General features: G+C 63.9%; 1 protein-coding gene across 5 annotated transcripts in view; it reads left to right on the top strand.

Moving 5' to 3' along the window:
- The first annotated feature begins 545 nt into the window (after nucleotides 1-545).
- TBC1D14 (TBC1 domain family member 14) overlaps nucleotides 546-18,268 on the top strand; it is a 103,065-nt gene continuing 85,342 nt past the window's right edge. Inside the window, exons 1-2 of one of the 5 annotated variants that reach the window (XM_070069552.2) lie at nucleotides 546-692; nucleotides 10,469-11,174. In XM_070069552.2, the coding sequence (XP_069925653.2) occupies nucleotides 10,486-11,174 (689 nt within the window). In that variant the 5' untranslated portion in view covers nucleotides 546-692; nucleotides 10,469-10,485. Of the gene's footprint in view, nucleotides 693-1,423; nucleotides 1,605-10,468; nucleotides 11,175-18,268 lie in introns of those variants that run through there. The other 4 variants (XR_016229720.1, XM_089326895.1, XM_089326894.1 and 1 more) reach the window with 4 other exon arrangements.

The following is an 18,268-nucleotide window of genomic DNA, read 5'->3' as shown; positions in this document are numbered from 1 at the left end:
GCCGGCCACAACCCCAACCCCAGGGGCTCAGGCCTCCAGGATCCGGGCCGGGACGTCACCTGCGAGTCAGCTTCCCGGCCTGCAAAGCTCCTGTTTGGTGGGCGCTGCGGCACCAGCATCCCAAATGGGCGCAGGTTCGAGTCCCGGCTGCTCCTCGTCTGGGAAGGCCGCAGAAGCTGGCCCAAGAGTTAGGGCCCCTGCACCTGCGCGCGAGACCCAGAAGCAGCTCCTGGCTCCTGGCTGCAGCCTGGCCCAGCTCCGGCCTCTGCAGCCATCCGGGGAGTGAACCAGCAGATGAAAAACCTCTCTGTAACTCTGCCTCTCAAATAAATAAACCTTTAAAGAAAATTCCGTTTCTCTGAGTTTTTGCAAAGTTTAAGCCAAACGCCTTATGCACCACGCGGTATCCACGGATTCAGTGGGCCGGGGGCGCTGCTTGGGCTCTGGGATGTTAGAACACAGGGGAAGCTAACGTGCGGGCCGGCTTGGCCGCCCGGGTCAGCGGCCCGCCGGCTTGGCCGCCCGCCCGGCACCCAGCCCTCGCTCACCCACAGCGGCCGCCTCGCCGGCGGGGGCGGGGCCCATCGATGCGCTCCGCCGATCGGCTGCCCACGCCTGGGCCCGGCCCGTGCGCGCCCCCCCCCTCCCGGCCGCTTCCCACTTCCAAGATGGCCGCGGGCGGAGCCGACCAGGTAGGGGCCCCCGGCAGGTGTCCGCGGGGGCTCTGAGAGGACCCAGGCCCCCTTGGCGCTTCCCCTCGGGGCTCTGCGTGGCCCTCGGGGCAGAAGAGCGCCGGCGACGCCGCTCCTCAGACTCGCGGCTGGCAGACCAGCGGGCGGGAGGAGGGGCAGCAGGCGAGCGTCGAGCTCAGAGCGTGCAGGCGCGGCCGCGGCGGGGGCGACGGCCCGGGCGGAAGAGCGGACGCGGGCCGGCGGGGGCGTGGCGAGCGCGGGGCGGAGCGAGCGTGTGGGCGTGGCGCGGGGCGGGGCGACGGCCCGAGCGGAATAGCGGACGCGGGCCGGCGGGGGCGTGGCGAGCGCGGGGCGGGGCGTGGCGGAGCGAGCGTGTGGGCGTGGCGCGGGGCGGGGCGACGGCCCGGGCGGAAGAGCGGACGCGGGCCGGCGGGGGCGTGGCGAGCGCGGGGCGGAGCGAGCGTGTGGGCGTGGCGCGGGGGCGGGGCGACGGCCCGGGCGGAAGAGCGGACGCGGGCCGGCGGGGGCGTGGCGAGCGCGGGGCGTGGCGTGGCGGGGCGAGCGTGTGGGCGGGGAGTGGGGCGGGGCGAAGGCCCGGGCGGAAGAGCGGACGCGGGCCGGCGGGGGGCGTGGGGAGCGTGTGGTATGACGAGCGTGTGGGGGCGGGGCAGCGCGGGGCGTGGCGTGGCGAGCGCGCGGGACGGGGTGTGGCGGGCTGTGGGGGCGTGGCGAGCGCGTGGGGCGGGGCGAGGCGCGGGCCGCTGTTCGCTGCGGGCGGCTCGCGCGCACCTGCCGGCCGGACCTGCCGCCTACCGCGCGCCCGGCGTCCTCGCGCCCAAGTTGCAGCGGCCGCGGGGTCTGGGCTGCTGGCCCGCAGGCCCCGGGAATGGCGTCGGAGCCGAGCTGACTCCGGTATGCAGGGCCTCCCCGGGGCCGGGCAGAGGCGCGCGGGGCCTCCTGCCACCTGCTGCGGCCGGCGGGCGCGGGGAGCGGCCTGAGGCTAGGGGCCCTCCGCGCACGGCCACACGGCGCGCGGGGCCTGGCCCCTCGGCGGCAGCGCGCTCTGACGCTCGTTTCCCGGGACTTGAGGAAAAGTTTTTCCCCGCAGACGCGAAGGCTCCAGCGCGCCGGGCGCGCGCTGCGCTCGGCCCCCGGGACCCCAGTTCCTTGGAGCCCCCGACCCCACGCAGGCCGAGCCGCGGAGAGCGTGGCAAAGACCCCGGCCCGCGGGACTGGTCCCGCAGACTGCGTGGAGCCCCGGCCCGCGGGGGGGGGGTGTCCGTGCCCGCGTCCTGGCTGCTTCGCGCCGTGTGGAAGCGGGAGCCCTGCGTGGACAGTTTCCGTGGGCACCTGGCTGGAGGCGCCGGCCTGGACGCGGTTACCGCGCTTGCTGAGGCCCTGGGGTGCCCCGCGGCCCGAGCACCCTGCCCGGGTGTGCGCAGGACGTCGGCTGGGCTGGGCACCGGCAGGTGCTTCGCGTGGCCAGCAGCCTTGGGACACCCGTGGGGCCGATCGGCCCGTGCAGCTTCTCCGGGAGCCCTAAGGCCAAGCCGGCCGCCCGGGTGCCCCTCCCCGGCGGTCTCCCTCTTAGGTTTGACCCCTTGAGACGCTGGCCGCACGGCCCTGAGGAGGCCGGGAGGGGCAGCGGGTGGGTTCAGCCTTGGAAACGGAGCCGAGCAGCCGGATGAGAGAGGCCGAGGTGGGGGCTCCTTGGGTTCTCACAGCCCACCCAGCCCCCCGGCCTCCCTAGGGCCTCGCCCACGGGGTGGGTGCTGTCCCCCGGGCCCCTGCTTCCCCCCCTTGTGCTCCGAGGCGGCCCCTCCAACAGTGGGCCCCTGGTGGAGCGTGTGGCCCTCACGGCCCCGGTGTCCGCGCGGGGACCGTGGTGGCCAGGATCCGCCGTCCGTGTAGACAGTCGTGCGCAGTGTGTGAGCGGGGATCTTAGGAGCGGGGTGTTAGGACCGGGGACGGAGAAGTTTTTTGGGCTCGGCTGGTTCGGAATTCGTGGTGGTGGAGCGGAGAGGCCGGCCCTTGGCTGGTCTCCCGGCGTCCAGAGGGGACCGGGCGGCCCACAGCTCGGGCAGTGCCGCAGGTCAGGTGTGGGGGGAGGTGTCAGTGCCAGGAAGAAGCCGTGCGGCGAGGCCACGGGCACAGGGGCGGGCAGACGGGCTTATGCAAATGGGTTGCTAAAACCGTGGGGCTGCGTTGGCTGTCCCTATTCGGGGCCCAGCAAAGAATAACACCAGCACGGCTTACTCGTGCCAGGCCCCATGCTGACGGCTTCGTGTGGATTTCTGCCCTAATCCTGCCCTGCCTGAGGAGACGGGGTCTGGTGCTGTCCCGTGCTTCTGCAAGGCCGGAGCCCGGGCACTCGCTTTTCCAGAGCCTGCGTTCCTGTTTGTCGTATTTTTAAAACTTTATTTATTTGAGAGGCGGCGGAGAGACAGAGCTCCAGCCCCGTGGCTCACTGCCCCCGCAGTGCCGACAGCGGCTGCGATCGGGCTGGGCCAGCGTCCAGAGCCAGAAACTCCATCCGGGTGTCCGGTGCAGGCGGCAGGAACGCCGTCACCTGAGCCGTCACCGCTGCCTCCCAGGCCGGTCAGCAGGGGACACCCCAGCCGGAGCCTTCGCCCCGAGCTGCAGGCTGCCCGTTCGTGGGAGGCCGAGCGCAGGAGAGCTTGGGCTTGTCGAGAATCACAGCGCGTAGGCCCCGTGTCACAGAGACACAGGGAGAGCGAGGTCTTCCATCCTCCGGCTCACTGGCCGGGGCTGGGCCAGGCCGGAGCCCGGAGCTTCTCCTGGGTCTCCCACGTGGGCACGAGGGCCCAGACGCTCGGGCCGTCTCCGCTGCTTTCCCAGGCCACAGCAGGGAGCTGGATCCGAAGTGGAGCAGCCGGGGCTGGGACCAGCGCCCATATGGGATGCGGCCCTGCTGGCCCCGGGGGCTGTACTCCTCAGTGCTCCTGTGTGGGCTTTGCTGTCGGACCGGTTTGAGCCAGCCCCTGCTGACCTTGCCTTCTGTGTGTCCTGGTTTCTCTGGGGCCCGTGGCAGGCTCGTAGGGGTCGGGGCGTGTGTGGAGGCTCAGCGAGTGGCCCGTCAGTCAGTCAGTGAACGCGGACGCGAGGACATGACCTTGAGACGCCCTGCCTGTGCCCTTGAACGTAGTGCCCCGAGGGCGTTAAAGGGTCCTGCGGGACCCTCAGGCCCTCAGCAGGGTGACCCCGACTCCTGCCTGGTGGCTGAAGCGGGAGCCCACATCCCACCCGTCTGAAGAGCTGTGGAGTGTTCCGGGTGCTCTCCCTCAGCAACACGCCGAGGTGCCGGCACAGGAATCCCCGGATCAGATTTCTCCCACAGAGCAGCCCGTGTAGACGCCAAGCTGCTGTTACGACTGCTTTTCCGTTCCACACCGTGCGGAGGAACCCGTGACTTTAGGGAAGGGTAATCCTCTTAGGTCCAGACCCGGCGGGCTCTGTGCAGCTCCCCCGTCTCCTGCCTGGGAAGTGTTCGGAACACGCCGAGGTCCCTGCGCGGTGCTGGGCTGCCGAGGCCCTGGGTGCCACCCTGGAGCCTGGGACCCAGCGTGGGCGGGACCCTGGTCCTTTCTGTCCAGGCCAGGGCCTGGATTGAAAAGGGAGAGACTCAGAGTGGGCTTGTGGAGCCCCCTCCCCCACAGCGGAGGGGTGCGTGCAGTGGGCTTGTGGAGCCCCCCTCCCCCACAGTGGAGGGGCCGTGTGCAGTGGGCTTGTGGAGCCCCCGCAGTGGAGGGGCGCGTGCAGTGGGCTTGTGGAGCCCCCGCAGTGGAGGGGCGCGTGCAGTGGGCTTGTGGAGCCCCCTCCCCCACAGTGGAGGGGCCGTGTGCAGTGGGCTTGTGGAGCTCCCCCCACAGTGGAGGGGCCGTGTGCAGTGGGCTTGTGGAGCCCCCACAGCGGAGGGGCGTGTGCAGTGGGCTTGTGGAGCCCCCACAGCGGAGGGGCGTGTGCAGTGGGCTTGTGGAGCCCCTCCCACAGCGGAGGGGCCGTGTGCAGTGGGCTTGTGGAGCCCCCACAGCGGAGGGGCGTGTGCAGTGGGCTTGTGGAGCCCCCTCCCCCACAGCGGAGGGGCCGTGTGCAGTGGGCTTGTGGAGCCCCCTCCCCCACAGCGGAGGGGCGTGTGCAGTGGGCTTGTGGAGCCCCCCCCCACAGTGGAGGGGCGCGTGCAGTGGGCTTGTGGAGACCCCCCAGTGGAGGGGCTGCGTGCAGTGGGCTTGTGGAGCCCCCTCCCCCACAGTGGAGGGGTGCGTGCATCCACCGAGGCCCCTCCTTGCAGAGGCTCGGCCGCGCCGTCCCGTCCTCCAGGCCTGCTGGGCAGCCAGTCCTGTGAGGAGGCCGCTGGTCGCACTGGAACCCTTGCCCCAGACGCGGGGAAGGACCTCGTTACGGAGAAGGCAGTCTGCGGGGGCCCTGGGATGTCTGGCTGGTGGGACGCAGCCGCGGGCGCAGGCTGCAGGTGTCTGTGCCAGGCCGCCGAGCTCACCGGGGGCCGGGGGCCGACCCCGCTCTGCCGAGCGGCTGTGTGCGGGGGCTGGCAGCTCAGAGGGTGCTGGAAGACTGAAGAGCTGGTGCGGTGAGGGCCTGGTGCTCATCAAGCTGCAGTTTCGTGCTGTGCTGGGATCGTGTCACGTGGTACAGGCCCGGTCCTGCCCGCCCTCAGGCCGCGGCTGGGTGGACGTGAGCTCCGTGCCCCTGACCCTAGGATGAAGGCAGTGGCTGGCCGGGGTGAGGGGAGGCTGGGCAGCACAGCCGAGTGCCCTGTCCTCTGTGAGCCACAGGGAGCAGCAGTGTTGGGGCGCAGCTCCCGTCGCGCGCATCCAGAGAGGGGCTGGGGCGGGGAGGGCTGCGCCGGGGGCAGCAGGGCCAGGAGTAGACGCTTCCCCTTGGGGACACAGCGAAACCGTTCGGTTTGGGCTTCATAGACCCTTTCGTTTGTGAAGGCCGAGTTCCACTGCTTTGCCGGGGGGAGAGATCAGACTCCTGGTTCCCAAGCCCTGTCTGGCGCCGCCAGCAGGGACCCGGACCCGGGGCCGGTGCAGTGCGCCCGCAGCGCTCCCCCTGCTTCCTGTGGTCCTGTGTCCCCGGGCGTGGAGAAGGAAGGCCGAGCCTTATCCACACTCCCACTTTCTGTGTGGTTTCCTTGTGCCAGGCCCGGGAGAGCAGCCGTCACTAAACCTGAAGGGGCCACCGCTGCGGGCACTGCGCCAGGGACCGCGCTCTTACCGCTTGGCCGTTTGGGCTTTGGAACATGAACATAGTAGGTCGGCGCATGTTGACGGCGCTCCTCACTGTGGAGCGTGGTGGCTGACCCCGTGCTGTGCCCGCTGTATCCTGGGGTAACCCGGGGCTCAGCACAGGTCTCTTGGGCGGCGTGGTTCTGAAACCCGAAGACTGTAGCTCTTGGTCATAGGTCATCAGACAGACTTTTGAATCCCTGACCCACGCCTGCCAGGGCGAGCGGGAACTGTTAGACTGTCTCTCCCTGAGGCCAGATCCAGCGGTTTCGGCGGGAGGAAGGGGCCCTGCAGCTCCCTGGGGGACTTGGGAGGTGACACCCCAGGGAGGAGCCCCGGGGCCCGACGGCTGGCTGGGGAGGGCGCTCAGGCGGTGGTGCAGTAGGGCCGGGTGTTGAGAGAGGCCGGGGCGGGGAGGGGCTTAGGAGGTGCAGGCTTTAGGTGACTTGGAGTCAGCCAGCCTCAGCCGGGCCCGGACCTCACAGAGGCAGGTGGGGCTCCAGGTCGGGGCTGGGGACAGCTGGCCTTGGCCTTGTGGAGCGCGGTGGCAGAGTGTTGCAAGCGGAAGCACTTTTCCCCTTTAGATTTGTTTCCCCGAAGGCCAACACCCTGTTCTGAGGTTTGAGGAACTTACACGGACTTTGGACCAGTGGAGGCTGCTCAGGAGTGCGCGGGGCCTGGGGCTGGGGCAGGCCCTGCTTCCTTCTTCATCGGCTCTCTCGCTCCGGGATTCCGGGAAGGGCCTGTTTGCCGCCGTGAGGTGCTGTGGCCTCCCTGGTCTCTGGTCCCGTGGACAGCAGCAGCTGCCTTCTGTTTGCCCAAGCACTGATTTCCTCACCGAGGAGACGCCCCGGGTGCCCTGGGTGCACGCTGCTGTCAGGGTCTCTTGTGGGCTGACTCGCGGCTCTGCCGAGGGTACACACGCGGCACGTGCGCTGTGTATTAGGTGTCAGGCTTATGGGTGACTCCTGGCACCCTCAGCAGCCTGTGGCACGGCACTGCTGGGGAGGAGGAGGCTTGGGACGCGGGGTGGCAGCTAGGCCTGCGGGCCGCTCGGCTGTGCTGGGCCCTGAGGGTTTCCCCCTGGCTCTTTGCCACTTTGGTCTGTTAGCGTGTTGATCATTCTAATTACTTTGTCCTGGACAAAGATGAGCTCTTGCTGTGTTCTGAAGGTGTGTTCTGCTGTATTTTCCTTTTCGTGGCGCTCTCCCATGTGTGTTGCACCTGCCCAGGCTGCCCCTGGAGCAGGCACGCAGCGGGGTCTGTGGGGCCTGGCGGGGGCACGCGGCGGGGGTGGCGCTCAGACCCTGTCAGAGGATGGACTTGGTTTTAATTTTTTTCTTCTATCATAGGTAGAGAAACAGTTCCTTGTTGGCATGCACCTTTATAATTTTGCATCTGTTATTAAACCAATTGTGTCTGTATTTTTGCTTGGTTGATGTGTGTGTGTGTTTTTATAAAGATTTACTTATTTTATTTGAAAGAGTTACACAGAGTAGGAGAGGCAGAGAAAGAGAGAGAGAGAGGGAGAGAGGGAGGGGGAGAGAGAGAGAGAGAGAGAGAGAGGGAGAAGTGTCTTCCATCCACTGGTTCACTCCTCAGATGGCTGCAACGGCTGGAGCTGCACTGATCCAAAGCCAGGAGTCAGGAGCTTCTTCCAGGTCTCCCACGGGGGTGCAGGGGCCCAAGGACTTGGGTCATCCTCCATTGCTTTCCCAGGCCACAGCAGAGAGCTAGACTGGAAGTGGAGCAGCCGGGACTAGAACCGGCGCCCATGTGGGATGCCAGCACTGCAGGTGGCGGCCTCACCAGCTATACCACAGTGCAGGTCCTGTGGTTTTTAAATTCTAAGAAAAACTGGCAATGAGCTGGTACAATACCATGATTAAGTAATAGGGTGCCCCATTTCAAGTTTGTGTATCTATAGTTTTATATATATAGTTGGGTCTATTTCTGAAGCCTGCTGTGGGCTCGTCCCTCTCCGTTCTATTTCTGCTCCAGTGCCACACTGTCGGACTGCTCCCTCGGTTTCTGGGAAGGAGGGAGATCGCTCCTTCCCTCCTTCTGCTCGTGTGAGTTTGCTTGCTGTGTTGACTGAGAGGCCAGGCTTCCTGATAAGGGAGCCGGAAGGCTGCACAAAAGCTAAAATAACACACAGAGGGGAGTGGTTGTCAGGGCCTTGGCCACTTGCTGTTTGATGCTCAGTGCCCCCAGGGAGGCGGGGGGGGGGGGGGCAGGGGCGGCTGGTCAGTGCTTTAACTCCCAGGGGGGCTGGGATTAACCCAGGAGTGTCTGGATCTGGACCCTATTCTTTCTTTGTTATTCCGCCCTGTGGCTCAGACGCACGATCAGCTGGTCTCCAGTTTTGACGTTCTAAAGGAAGGCGGCTTTCAGGGTCTCTGCTCTCTGGGAGCGGTGTTGGGCAGGCTGGTGTAGTTACACCTGCTTCCCCTGCCGGCCCAGGCCTGACCCCACACCGTAGCTGCAGGGGTGTGTGTGTGACTGACAGCTGGCAGCTCCGACTCTGCTTCCTGGAAGCGCTGGCTTTAATGTTCCCTTCGCTGATTGTTTCTCGTGACTGAGCCAGGCTCCTGGCCTGGACCTTCACGGCCCTGAACCGTTTTAGAGAAGTGGGGGCTGCCTTGGGTGTTCTGGGTGCCGGCTCTCCTGCTGAGCAGCCGCGTGACCTCGGAGCCCTGGGCATGAGTAAGCATGACGGGACACTTGCGGGCAGGCGTGGCCAGCGTGGATGTGGCTGGGGTAGCCTCGCTGCGGATGGCGTGTGTGGTTCTGTGTTGTCTGCAGGTGGGCCCTCGCGTGTGTGTTGGGAGTGCGCACACTGTGACACAGGTGATCTCTTGATCATTGAGCCCCCCCCCCCAGAGGAAAAGAAGGAAGCCCAGCATGGCTGTGCTGTGCCCTCGGCGCTGTCCCCCACGCCAGCTGGGACCGACGGGGGAGCCGTGGTGACAAGGAGTGTCACGCTAGGTGTGCCCGCCGTTTGGGTCATGTGGTGGCCTCTGGTGGAGCACCTGACAGGTTACTCAGTGAGGGGATGTTTATTCTGGCTCATGGTTTTGGAGAGCGGCAGTCGGCAGGCCCCTCTGGTCTGGCACCTGATGGCGTCCTGAAGTGGTGGGAGAAGGCGTGCACTTGTCTCTCTACGTCTCCCTTGAAAGCCCTGCGCCAGCCACCAAATCAATCCTGTGTCCTCCCGATGGCCGCCTGTAGACACCAAGGTTACCTCTTAGTGTCATTTAACAGGCGGCTGTGAGGACCCTGGGGGTCCCCCAGATACGGCATGCTGTGTGTATCATGATGCTATATGTTAGAACTCGGGTTCTGGCCCTGAATCAAAATTTGCCAGTGTGCAGTGCTGGCGTCCCACATGGGCACCAGTTCAAGTCCAAGCTGCTCCACTTCCGATCCAGCTCCCTGCTAATGTGCCTGGGAAAGCCCCGGAAGCTGGTCTGAGTGCTTAGACGCCTGCACCCACGTGGGAGACCTGGAAGAAGCTCCTGGGTTTGGCCTGGCCCAGCCCTGGCCGTTGCGGCCATTTTAGGAGTGAACCAGCAGATGGAAGATCTCTTTCTCTCCACCCCTCCCTCTGTAATTTTGCCTTTCAAATAAATAATAATTAAGTTTTTTTTTTTTTTTTTTAAATATGGGGCCGGCGCCGCAGCTCACTAGGCTAATCCCCTGCCTTGTGGCGCCGGCATACCGGGTTCTAGTCCCGGTCGGGGCGCCGGATTCTGTCCCTGTTGCTCCTCTTCCAGGCCAGCTCTCTGCTGTGGCCCGGGAGTGCAGTGGAGGATGGTCCAAGTGCTTGGGCCCTGCACCCCGTGGGAGACCAAGAGAAGCACCTGGCTCCTGCCATCGGATCAGCGTGGTGCACCGGCCGCAGGGCGCCGGCCGCGGTGGCCATTGGAGGGTGAACCAACGGCAAAAAGGAAGACCTTTCTCTCTGTCTCTCTCTCTCACTGTCCACTCTGCCTGTCAAAAAAAAAAAAAAAAAATACGGGACATGTAGGACTTGCTCAGTACTTCCTTTAAAGGGGTTATTAGAGGGGCCGGCGCTGGTCATCAGAAGGGCCGGCATAGTGGGTAAAGCCGCCACCTGCAGTGCTGGCATCCCATATGGGCTGCGCTTCCTATCCAGCTCTCTGCTATGGCCTGGGAGAGCAGTGGAAGATGGCCCAGGTCCTTGGACCCTGCACCTGCGTGGGAGACCCAGAAGAAGCTCCTGGCTCCTGGCTTCAGATCGGCCTAGCGCTGGCCGTTGTGGCCATTTGGGGAGTGAACGAGCAGATGGGAGACCTCTCTCTCTGCCTCTCTGTAACTCTGCCTTGCAAATGAATAAATAAATCTTTTTTTTTTTTTTAAAGAAGCCCTTTGTGGGAGAAATAGAATTAAAAAAGGGGGGTTATCAGAACATTCCAGCAGTTTGTCAGGGGAGGGGTATTTCTGTTTATAGCCACTTTCTGAATCCCCGCATTTGTGCCTTTCTAGTTTCTCCTTGGACCAAGATGACCGATGGGGACCTTGCCTCCTCCACAAATGGCGTTGGCTTGATGGGCGTTCTGGATGGTGGGCCAGAGAGCTCCCTGCAGACCCTCAGGGCCCCCGAGCACAGGCCCAAGCTGAAGTCCGGTGCTCTGGAAGACCGGCACAGCCTCCAGTCGGTGGACTCAGGCATTCCTACCCTGGAGATCGGCAACCCCGAACCCGTGCCCTGCAGAGCGGTCCACGTGAAGAGGAAGCAGTCCGAGGCGGACCTCGCCCCCGAGCGGGCCTTCCAGAGCGCCTGCCCCCTGCCGTCCTGTGCGCCCCCGGCCGCCGGCGGTGCCGAGCGCGAGCAGAGCGTGCGCAAGTCCTCCACGTTCCCCAGGACGGGCTATGACTCCGTGAAGCTCTGCAGCCCCACCGCCAAGGCCCTGAGCCGCAGCGACCATGTGTCCGTGTGCAGCGTGTCCAGTCTGGGCACGGAGCTGTCCACCACGCTGTCCGTCAGCAACGAGGACATCCTGGACCTCGTGGTCACCAGCAGCTCCAGTGCCATCGTGACCCTGGAGAATGACGACGGCCCGCAGTTCACCGACGTCACCCTGAGCTCCGTCAGGGAGACCAGAGACCCGCAGCAGCAGGGCTGTGTTGACGAGACCGAGGAGGGCAGTAAACTGAAGATCCTGGGACCGCTTGGTCACTTCCTCACGAGGTAACGCCGTCTTCGTCTCCCTAGAAGGGCGAGGTGATGGAACGGGAGCCACTTGCCTGGCTGACGTCCGGGTTGCGGGCGTGTCGTGTGTTCCCCTGCCTGGGCGTGCAGGCCCCGGAGCCCTGCGTGTTGCGAACGGGACAGGTCTGCTGGGCTTCGGCCGCCTGCTTGCTCTGCTGTGTCCCTGCCTCTCTCGCACGGTTGGCATCACCTCACAGCTCCGAGCTGCACAGGCGGCACCCCACAGGCGGCCAGCGTCACCAAGTCGTCCGGGCTGAGCAGGGGGTGCTGAGGGGTGGTGTAGCTGGCAGCCACTCACCCTGCTAACGCCAGCCCCGCTGCCACAGCCCAGGGGCTGCTTCCCGGCCGTGCTGTGGGCCCGGTCCTGCCGCTCAGCTGTGTGCGGTCAGGGTTCCACCCAAGATAGCCCCAGGCCATGCACCCCTCCCATGGTGCTGTCACCTCCCGGGCTGAAGTGCAGCGTGTGTGCATGGCGTGAGCTGCCACTCTCGGGGGGTTCTGGGCCCAGGGCTGGCAGGAGGGAGCACCTCTGTGTGGACCCTGGCTGCCCCATGCGCCCCCAGGGTCAGCCAGGGAGGCCTGTGGGTGCACAGGGTGACTTAGCAGTGTGGCCATCACCTCATCTGCTAGGCACCGCTCTTCTTGGACGGGCCTGAGGCCCGTCCTGAGTGAGGTGACCGCCGATGCTGCCCGTGAGCTTTGGGGCACCTGTTTTTTTTTTTTTATTCATTTATTTTAAAAGATTTTATTTATGTGTTTGACAGAGTTACAGAGAGTGAAAGGAAGAGACAGAAAGAAAGGTCTTCCATCTGCTGCTTCACTCCCCAAATGGCTGCAATGGTCGGAGCTGCGCTGACCCGAAGCCAGGAGCCAGGAGCTTCCTCCGGGTCTCCCACGTGGGTGCAGGGCTCCGAGCTCTTGGGCCATCTTCCACTGCCCTCCCAGGCCATAGCAGGGAACTGGATAGGAAGAGGAGCAGCCGGGACTAGAACCGGTGCCCGTATGGGATGCCGGTGCTGCAGGTGGAGGATTAACCTGTGCCACAGCGCCGGCCCCGTGGGGTACCATTTACCTCCGATGTGCCCACAGACAGGTGTCCTGCCACGGATGGAGTTTCCGGTTTCTGAACTCCGCAGCTCGGCAGTTGCCTTCAGCGGAGGAAGCTGGGAGTGTGGGGTTGCTGCCTGTCAGGGCCCCTTCTGGGGCTGCAGCCGTATCGCGGCCGTGTGCCTTAGATGTGTGTGGCCTGGCTCTTCCCTTCACACAGCGGGTGTGGCCGGCGTTCCCAGCTTGTGAGAACACCTGGTGCCTGTTGGCTGTGGGCCTCAGAGCTCCCCTGGAGCCAGTTTCAGAACCTCAGGGCTTGGGCGGGCACCTGCGATGCAGGTTTTCAGCATCAGCTGAGTGCTGGCAAGTCTGGGAGCCCTGCTGGAGATGGGGTGTCAGGGAGGCAGCACTGCGCGATGCAGCGTCCTGCCCCGTGTCCTGGCTGTGGGGCCTTGAACCCGTCCCCTGCCCTCTCCTCGCCCAGTAGGTTCCTCCCAGCCTGCACCGGTGCCTGTGTGCTGCTGGGGTGCGCTGGGCCCTCCCTGCGAGCTCATGCCAGGGTGCTCTGTGTCCCAGCCTCCTCACCTGCAAGACAGGAGGGCGTGGGCATGCCGAGGGTGAAGGTGCGTGAAGTTCGCGATGGCCAGGGTTGGGTCCGGCGGCCTGTGGCCTGCAGGGACATGGCTGAATTGTGCTGTCTGTCCCGGCGCCTGTGCCCCTGGTTACGCGAGTTCCAGGTCCTCTCTCAAGCTGCCGTCCCTTGGAAATCTTCAGCCTTGTACTACGCAAAGCCAGCACCTCTTCCGTGCTTCCTCCCTCCGTTCACGGCTTCTCACCGGCTGTGACGTTGCTGTCGTAAGAGCAGGGGGATTGCAATGACAAGTGCACGTCAGTCCCTTGGGCTGAGTCGGGGGTTCTCTGTCCTGGAGTCTCAGAGTGTTGGCGGTCTCCGTGTAGACGGCCCCTTGTGGGGAAGGAGAATGGGGCCCACTCAGCATCTCACAGGGCGTTAAGTGGCCCAGCGCGGGGCCGCCCCCAGCAGGATGCGTGTGGTTTGTTGCGGGTGCGGCTGGCTCAGGGCGGGTCTGGTGCCCAGCGAGGGCCTTGCAGCTGTCCTGCTTCTCTGATTTGCCGGCACTCCCCTGCCCCCTCCCCGCGCCCTCCGTGTCCTCAGTAAGCCAGCCTCTGGGCTGTAGAGACGGGTGGGCAGCCTCGTGGGGGGCCGGGCTCTAGGATTGGGACTGCAGGTGGCCAGGGAGCTCGCGACTGGAGGGAGCAGACCTGTCGGTGACCCCGATGCTCCTGAGGCATTCTGGGTGAGACCGAGGCTGGGGTGTGGCCAGATGACCACCCAGGCCTGACCACTGCCTCCCCGCCATGTTTGTTCCTTCTTCACCCACGGTGATGAGCACCTCCCTCTGAGGCTCCACCCAGAGCTGAGTCCCTGCCCCTTACAGCCCATGCAGCCCGGTGGGGGGACGCACAGTGATCTGAGGGGCGGGGCTGAGCAGGTGGATTGCCGGCTGGGGGCTGGGGTGGCTAGGCTGGCTGGATGCGTTGTGAGCCCCTGCTGGAGCTGTGTGACCCTGGACACGTCACGGCCAACCTTGGGTGGGGATGAAAGCGCGGCTCAGGGTGAGAGGTCAAGTGCACAGCGTCTGACTTGAGTGTCTTTCTGTGACTCCAGCTTAAGCATTATGGTTTTAAGTAACCCACCGTCTAGCGCCGCCTCTGGCTCTCACCCTCGTGCTGTGCGTGCCGCAGCCACTGGGAGCTGTCAGCCGGAGCGGGTTCCTTCCCCTTGGCGCCGCTGAGATGCTGGGAGGGGTGAGGGTTGCGGGGCCGTTCGGCTTTGGCCCCCGGATGCCAGCAGCACGCTTCGGTTGTGACAGCCGACATTGCCAGGTGTGCCGGGGCAGGGTGGGGCGGGCGGAGTCCGCAGCCTTGGAGAGCCACGGAGCTGGCAGGTGGAAAATGCTGGCATTTAATCATTTCCTGGGAGGAAGCCCATGGGTGTGATGTGAGTCAGATCCTCACGTGGGCACAGGGGAGGGGGTCTGTGCTACGGGGTCCTCTGAGCCCAGCGGCGATCAGCCGTGTTTGTCTGGAAAGCTGGACGGCAGCCACGAGTGGACTCAAGTGACGTGCCCGTGGAGGGCTGGTTGCCGTGCAGCCAAGGCCTTAACCTGCCCAGGGGCGCTGGCCGGGAAGGTACCACTGGCACTGACCTTGCGTGGCCTCTCGTGCAGCCGCTGGGTTAGGCCCTCGGGGTGACGAGCTCCGTGGTGATGTCGGGAGGAGGAGCAGGAGCGCGCCAGAGGAAGCTGCGGGGGCAGGGGGAGCAGCTTGTGGCCGGCTGGCCGTGTGGCCACCTGGCTGTGTTTAAAGAACTGGAATGATGGATTTTTCCAGTCTGTTTCCTGACCTGGCTGAGAGCCCCTTGGGGGCACAGCGTGCGTCTGGTTCACCCCGGCACCGGCTGTTTGTCGTCTGGGCAGGCGTTTGGCAGCCGTCACGGTGCTGGGGACGCCTCTTCCCGTGTTGGAGGGCCTGGGTCCCAGCCCAGCTTTGCTTCTCATTTCAGCTCCCTGCTAACGCACAGCCTGGCAGGCACGGGCGGTGGCTCGATTGCTCGAGTCCCTGCCACCCATGGGAGCCCTGGATTCAGTTCCAGGCTTCTGGGCTGTGGCCTGACCCAGCCCTGGCTGTTGTGGGCCTTTGGGGAGTAAACAAGTGGATGGCAGATTTCTCTGTTGTTCACAAAAAATAAATGAATCGCGTGCATTATGGCACAGTGGGTTAAGCTGCTGCTTTTTTTTTTTTAAGATTTATTTATGTATTTATTTGAGAGGTAGAGTTAGAGGGAGAGACAGAAAGAAAGATCTTCCATCTGCTGGTTCACTCCCCAGCTTCTGTGGGTCTCCCACGTGGGTGCAGGGGCCTAAGCGCTTGGGCCATCCTCCACTGCTTTCCCAGGCCGTAGCAGAGAGCTGGATTGGAAGAGGAGCAGCCAGGACTAGAACTGGTGCCCATATGGGATGCCGGTGACACAGGCGGAAGCTTAGCCTACTACGCCACAAGGCTGGCCTCCCCCACTTTTTTTAAAGATTTATTTATTTATTTATTTTTTTTTTTGACAGGCGGAGTGGACAGTGAGAGAGAGAGAAAGAGAGACAGAGAGAAAGGTCTTCCTTTGCCGTTGGTTCACCCTCCAATGGCCGCTGCGGCTGGCGCACTGCGCTGATCCGAAGCCAGGAGCGTCTCCTGGTCTCTCACGCGGGTGTAGGACCCAAGCACTTGGGCCATCCTCCACTGCACTCCCTGGCCACAGCAGAGAGCTGGCCTGGAAGAGGGGCAACCGGGGCAGAATCCGGTGCCCCGACCGGGACTAGAACCCGGTGTGCCGGTGCCGCAGGTGGAAGATTAGCCTAGTGAGTGCCCGCTTCCCCTGCTTTCTAAGGTGCATTAGCAGGGAGCTGAATCAGAAGTGGAGCAGCTGGGTCTCGTACTGCTGCCCGTGTGGAATGCCAGCACCAGAGGCAGCAGCTTAACCCGCTACGCCACAATGCTGGCCCCATGCCGCTGCATTTATAACACCGGCACCCGTGAGTGCCTTGGATCAAGCCCCTCCACTTGTGACACAGCTGCCAAGGTGCCTGGGAGCGGAGGGTAATGACCCCAGAGTGCGTTCCTGCCACCCTCGTGGAGCCTGGATGGAGTTCCGCATGCTGGCCTGGCCTGGCCCTGGCTGCTGCGGGCCTTTGGGCAGTGCCCGGGGGCTGGCAGATCCCTCTCTGCCTCTCAGCAGTCGGGGGCGTGGGGACTGCGCCTGCACCTCCCCTGTGCTGTTTTTGTCCTGCATGACCTCAGGAAAGTCGCGTAGCCTCTGTGACCCCGGGATGTACTTGGGTGGCCAGGGCCCGACCGCGCCTCTTGTGGGGGTCACGTGGGGGTGAATGAGGCCAGCCGAGGGGTCTCCGGCAGGGAGCATTCCGGCGTGCGGGGTGGGCTCTGCTCTGCTTTCTGCTCTTCTTGGGTCTGCGTGAGATTTCAGCTCTTCTCTCTTTTGAGAAGATTCGCTCTATGGAAGTGTTCACACCAAGGCCACACCTTCAGACGCGTGGTCTGACGTGCTGTCCAGGCGCTCAGCCCGGCGCAGCTCCTTCCCGATCCCAGTTCTCTGGAGGACGACGGAGCGGGTGAGGGAGAAACGGGAGGTGAACGGCCGGCAGCGCTGGTGTGTGCCGTGGACCAGGTGCCCCTCCGGTCTGCACTGACGCATTGCCTTGCTTAATCTTCAGCAGCCACAGGGGACGGCGTGGCCCGGGGTTCAAGGTCGAGTTACACAGACAGGGAGGGGGAGAGTGGCTGCAATGGCTAGGGCTGGACCAGGCTGAAGCCGGAGCCTGGAACTCAGTCCAGGTCTCCCATGTAGATGGCGGGGGTCCGAGCCCTTGGGCCTTCTTCCCTGCCTTCCCAGGCCATAGCAGAGACCTGGATTGGAAGTGGAGCAGCCGGGACTTGAACTGGCAATCATATGTGATGCAGCTGTCACGGTAGTGGCTTAGCTGTCGTGCCACAACTGACCCTGACTTTATTTAAGGTTTATTTTATTTATTTGAAAGACAGAATGACGGAAAGAAAGGTAGAAATAGAGGTCTTTCATCTGCTGGTTCACTCCCCGGTGGCTGCAACGGCCGGGGTTGGGCCACATGGAAGCCAGGAGCCTGGAGCTCCATCTGGGTCTCCCACCTGGGCCATCTTCTGCCTTCCCAGCGTTCGTAGGGAGCTGGATTGGATGTGGAGCAGCCTGGACTCGAGCCAGCACTTCACTGTGTAGCCCACTGTGCCACAGTGCCCAGCCTCCGGCTCCTTGACCTCTGCGCCATGCCCCGCCCTCGTGGCGTCCTGATCGAGTGAGGTGCTGGCCGTGCACACGTGGCGGCTCGTCCTGTGGCGGCTCGTCCTGCCCCGGCGCTGGTGTGACTGGACAGCCACTTCAGAGCTGACCGCCAGAGCCTTTCCAGCAATTTTATATAATTCTAATTTTGTAATCGCCTAATTCCTTGACTTAAATCCCTCTCTGCTTAAAACACCCAGAAGTGGCTTCTGTATGCTGCATTGGAAACTGATTGATTCAGATTGGTGCCGTGGACTCCCGTTCGTGTGAGACTGAAGCATGGGTGATTAGGTGGCCGAGAAATGCAAGGGTGACACCAGACCTGGGTCTCTGAGCTTGGGGCTCACGCCTGCGAGTAGGCTTGAGTTCTGATCGATGGGGGGGCAGGTGGGCGTGTGGTTAAGGTGATGTTTGGGATGCCCGTGTCCCATGGCAGCAAGCCCGGGGCCGCGCTGTGGCTCTGCTCCCCACTCCAGCTTCCTGTCCTGAGAGGCAGCAGGTGATGGCCACACATGTGGGAGGCTCGGATTCAGGTCCTTCCCGGGACTCGGGACTCCTAAGCTCCGGCCTGGCCCGTCCCCAGCACTGTGGGCATTTGGTGTGTGAGCTGGTGAAGCCTGCCTCTCTCCTGTCCAGTGAAGAAATGAAAATTAAGGCCGGCGCTGCGGCTCACTAGGCTAATCCTCTGCCTGCGGCGCTGGCACACCGGGTTCTAGTCCCGGTTGGGGTGCCGGATTCTGTCCCGGTTGCCCCTCTTCCAGGCCAGCTCTCTGCTGTGGCCCGGGAAGGCAGTGGAGGATGGCCCAAGTGCTTTGGCCCTGCACCCCATGGGAGACCAGGAGAAGCACCTGGCTCCTGCGGTGCGCTGGCTGCGGTGGCCGCTGAGGGGTGAACCAACGGCAAAGGGAGGACCTTTCTGTCTCTCTCTCACTGTCTACTCTGTCAAAAAAAATAAAAAAATAAATAAATGAAAATTAAGAAGGCTGGGAGGAAGTGTCTGTGGACGTCACCCCCTGCAGGCAGGCACGTTGGCGTCTGCTCCACCCGCTTTTCTGTGGCATAGCCGGAGGTTTCTACTGCTGTGGCCATTTTGGAATTGGCATCAGTGGATGGAGATGTAACGTTG

The sequence above is a fragment of the Oryctolagus cuniculus genome, chromosome 2 (genome assembly GCF_051225735.1).
Source record: "Oryctolagus cuniculus isolate XC-2025 breed Fujian yellow rabbit chromosome 2, ASM5122573v1, whole genome shotgun sequence".
NCBI lineage: Eukaryota > Metazoa > Chordata > Mammalia > Lagomorpha > Leporidae > Oryctolagus > Oryctolagus cuniculus.
This window is presented reverse-complemented; position numbering and strand designations above follow the sequence as displayed.